The 4,086-nt window shown below is 38.9% G+C and overlaps 1 protein-coding gene across 1 annotated transcript; it reads left to right on the top strand.

The window, feature by feature from the left end:
- The first annotated feature begins 1,485 nt into the window (after positions 1 to 1,485).
- On the top strand, positions 1,486 to 3,238 carry LOC107680043 (transmembrane protein 56-B-like). Its single transcript, XM_016475803.1, has 4 exons — positions 1,486 to 1,532; positions 1,656 to 1,713; positions 1,793 to 1,866; positions 1,958 to 3,238. Exons 1-4 carry the CDS (start codon positions 1,486 to 1,488, stop codon positions 2,280 to 2,282), a joined length of 504 nt encoding a protein of 167 aa, XP_016331289.1. The 3' UTR covers positions 2,283 to 3,238.
- Positions 3,239 to 4,086: the final 848 nt, after the last annotated feature.

Genomic DNA, 4,086 nt, shown 5'->3' with positions numbered 1-4,086 from the left:
AGGCACAACATCCAGATGGACTCAACAACAACCGTGCTTTAGCGGGGATGGGATGTTATTACCTGAAGCTGCAGGGCAAGACTAACCGCTCTGCCCTAAACTTGCTCCATTATGGCTCTAAATACAAGAAACCCCTAGAGTGTTACTGTTGGAGTGATTTTAAATAAGGCTAGGGTTTATTTTGTTTGGTAAATAGTAATAGATCTGGTTTGAGCTTAAGTTCAGGCTGAGGATTCAGGAAATTGAGGATGACAGGGCTGACCTTGCTAAATATACAACATTCGTTTACCAATAGTGTCCTTGTTCAGATAGTATCAACCATCCTCTCCTGGTCTAACGCATATGCCTGAAGCTCTTTTGCTACCATGGAGAGAAGAAAAAAAAGATAGTCAGTTGGACGTCTCACTCCATCTAGTGGTTCCTCTATGCAATGAAGCTCAGTAGGAATCAAACATATGAAATTACACTCGACAACTGCATACAAGAGAAGGCACTTACTGTATTAATATGGAGAGTGGAGAGGGAGAAGGCTGTTGGATTTGCATTTGCAATCTCTCCGCCATCCTCTCCTTGGTGAACACCTGAGATTCGCAGATCTCTTACCCTGCGTTTATCCTCGTATCCAGCTGTGTTCATGCACACTCTTCATGGCCAGTTCAACATGGGTCTTTCATAACGGAAAGGGTAAGTCTGATCATGCATTATGTTGACTTCATTATTTTTTAAGGAAGCATGCAGTCATTTCATAATCACCAAGAAGCAGGACAGATTGAGCTGTTGCAAGGGAAAATGAATTGCAAAAGAAACTGAATGGCTTAATCAATGAATCTGACAAAGAAAATGATAAAGATAGCATGTCCTACTGCATTATTTTCTGATTATTTGGCCCTTTTTTGTGTTTTACTCCTACTACGCGTGCACTTACACACTCACATTTTTTAAATACATTCCTTTCTTCTCTGCATTTCTCCTCTTTTCTAGTTTGCTTCTCAAATACACCTGGCAATGTATATTATAAATGTGTTGGTTCCTTGACAAATTGGATTTGTTCCTCTTTTGTGAGTCACTTCAGATAAAAGCATGTTCTAAATCTAACTGTACATGTCATAAAAACAGTAGAATTCAAATCTGACAAGGTCACGCTGGCTTTACTTCCTCCTACTATCAGTTACCAAAAACATTGAAGCTTGATGCCTTTTTCAAGGGTACGAGGACAGAGCAGAGGAGTGGCCGTGTCCCAGTGGACCATAACAATGCCACATTGATCAAAAGCATTGATTTCCTGCTGTTTCATTTCGATCGGTGTCCATACTGCAGAAATGTATAGCTGGAGTAACATGTACACACTCCCTCAGCCAGGATAGAAGTTTGTGTATGCAGCACAAACCCACCCAATCAGCTGTTTCTTACGGGATGCCGAGATCTCTGGGATTCGGATGCATTTCAGACTGCACAAAAGCCACGCGTGGCTCCTATAAATCACAGATGGCGCAATCTGAGACGTGTTTGAGTCGGCTGACCTCTGGATGGCTGTGCGGCTGTGTCAGCACATATGCAAAAAAAGCCTCTGTATATACTAGGGGATTTGGCAGTAGAGAAGTACTGCGGCAGCTCAGGTGATGACTGGGGCTTTTATGCTCGCAACTGGTCTGGAGTAAGAAATATTTTGTCATACATCATTTTGCTGCTCTCTATGCATACTACTATGTGCTGGTAAGTTGTCTTCAGCGGGTCTGGTGTACTATTACTTCCTCAAGATTTCCAAGGTCATTTTGTGCTTTTTTTCCTGCAGAGTCAAGGAATATTGCCTTACTTTGCTAATTTCCGCCTGCTTTCAGAATTCTCCACTCCCTTCGTGAACCAGCGGTAAGTATGACCTAAAAATCCACCTAAAAGCATGCAATGAGACTGTTACAGGAGCTCATTTTCTAATTGCATTATTTTTGATGTCTTTCAGTTGGTTTTTTCACATGTTGGGCTACCACAAACTTTCCAAACCGAGTCTGGTTAATGGTGTCGCCATGACTTTTACATTCTTCTTGGTGAGGATCGCAGTCATTCCAGGCTACTACAGCCATATGTACTTGGTCTTTGGTACGGATGACTTCTACCGGTTACCGCTGGGGGGCCGCAGTGCCTGGGTTATTTCCAGCGTGTCTTTGGATGTCATGAACATCATGTGGATGCGCAGAATCATCCGCGGATGTCTCAAAGTCCTTCGCTCGGCCTGGTCGAGAAAAGCAGGAACTGAGATGGAACTAGAAACTAGAAAGACAGACTGACATGGAGATACAGACAGAAAATGAACACATTAGCACACAAACCTTCCAACTCGTTTCATGTCTAACCTGATGCTGGAGTGCAAATGCCATATATGTTTTGATATTCATGCTGCTGTAATGCTGTAGCATCATAATTGTGAGTTTTAAACTGACAGATCAAGAGCTTGGAAAACCATTTATTGTATTAATAATGACTTACATGATGTCATCTTTAAATATGGGCTCAACAGGAGGAATTCAATCACAGGCACTCCTTTAAAGAAATCAGGTGATTAAGAGGCATGATGAGACTGATCACAATCAGGACAACAGTTGTGGTTGCACTATTTATTATGAAGCTGCTATTAAGATCAACCAACTTGCCTTTATGAATGCAATTAACAAAGCAACAGCACATCTGAACTTCCACAAAGATACACAGTGTGTGCCTATAGATCATGATAAACAACTTTTTGACTACAATATGGATAGGGTTATACAACCAGAGGAAATATAATGGCCATTATAAATGTAGGTTAAATGTATGGGTGAAAGATCCTGCCTTTGCAGCTCAGCACTGCAGCAGGATATACTCAAGAAACCATGCATGTCTACATGTAATTATTGCATATATGGAGAATACTATATGGAGATTATTATGTATGTCTGGAATGGAAAATGTATCAGGTGACACAATGTTATATAATATGAGTTTCTGAAAATCTATAACTGCAGCCGTGTATAAGCTTTTTGCTTGTATTAAGTGGTTTGTTGTTTGGATTTGGAATGATGACAATAATTATACAAGCTTCAATAAGCTAAGGATTTTCAGGTTATTTATCATTAATTAAATAATAGATATATATGCGGTTAAACTCAACAATGATATGATTCTTGAAAAAGGTGTATGAGCTATTCCGACTGGAATGAATTTCTACAAATTATGTGATGTCAAAAATTGCTCATGTAAGTAACCGAAGATGTGTGTTTATTAATCTGAATAAACAACTTGTTTTTAACACGTTGCAAATAATTTTTCAGTGTGGAATCACTATACTTGTCACTGGAAAAACTTCCCCAGGAAGCAATTGATGAAAAAGATTAGAATATTAATTGAATAATATAATTTAAATAAGTTATTGATTCATGATGTACTTTTAATTAAATTAGATAATGTCATATTTAAATAAATTATAATAAAAATCTAAACTCTCCAATACTCTAGGGGGCAGTGTGCATGTGGCTGCCCGATGTGCCACACACACGGCGTGATTTAATTAGCCTTTCTCACACTTCCGTGTTTCTGGCTTCCGGATTGGTGCTTGCAGGGTAAAAGTTTTTCCGGTGACAATTGCGGCCGTACTTAACAAGAATGAGTTCGAGAATCAAAGTCTTTTTATACAAATTAGAGATTGTGAAAATGCTTGAACTGCCAGTACTTTACTCTACAAAGCGCAAACATTTCACAATTAACTTTTTGCGTCAGCTCGGGCCATCAAATACAAGTTTGTTTAAATCTAAATGGTGGCAGTTATAATTCAGTTAGTTTTGCCGTTCTGTCCGTTTGGTGCTGGCGCTGCATTAGGACTCTCCACGTGAATTTTTTTCCACTAATTATTATTATTATAGTAATATTGTATGTTCTACTTGCTCTCCTTTGCATTATTAACGTGATGGTTTAAATGTACGTTGTATAATGTGCCCTGGGAAATAAATATTAAAGGGGTCATATGATGTTGCTAAAAAGAACATTATTTTGTGTATTTGGTGTAATGAAATGTGTTTATGCGGTTTAAGGTTCAAAAAACACATTATTTTCCACATA

This window comes from Sinocyclocheilus anshuiensis, unplaced genomic scaffold, assembly GCF_001515605.1.
Source record: "Sinocyclocheilus anshuiensis isolate Anshui unplaced genomic scaffold, SAMN03320099.WGS_v1.1 scaffold1105, whole genome shotgun sequence".
NCBI lineage: Eukaryota > Metazoa > Chordata > Actinopteri > Cypriniformes > Cyprinidae > Sinocyclocheilus > Sinocyclocheilus anshuiensis.
This window is presented reverse-complemented; position numbering and strand designations above follow the sequence as displayed.

Coding starts and splice junctions, on each gene's coding strand:
- LOC107680043 (XM_016475803.1), top strand. CDS start 1,486: ATGGCGCAATCTGAGACGTGTTTGAGTCGGCTGACCTCTGGATGGCT. Junction 1,533..1,655: donor CGGCTGACCTCTGGATGGCT/GTGCGGCTGTGT, acceptor ACTGGTCTGGAG/TAAGAAATATTTTGTCATAC. Junction 1,867..1,957: donor ACTCCCTTCGTGAACCAGCG/GTAAGTATGACC, acceptor GATGTCTTTCAG/TTGGTTTTTTCACATGTTGG.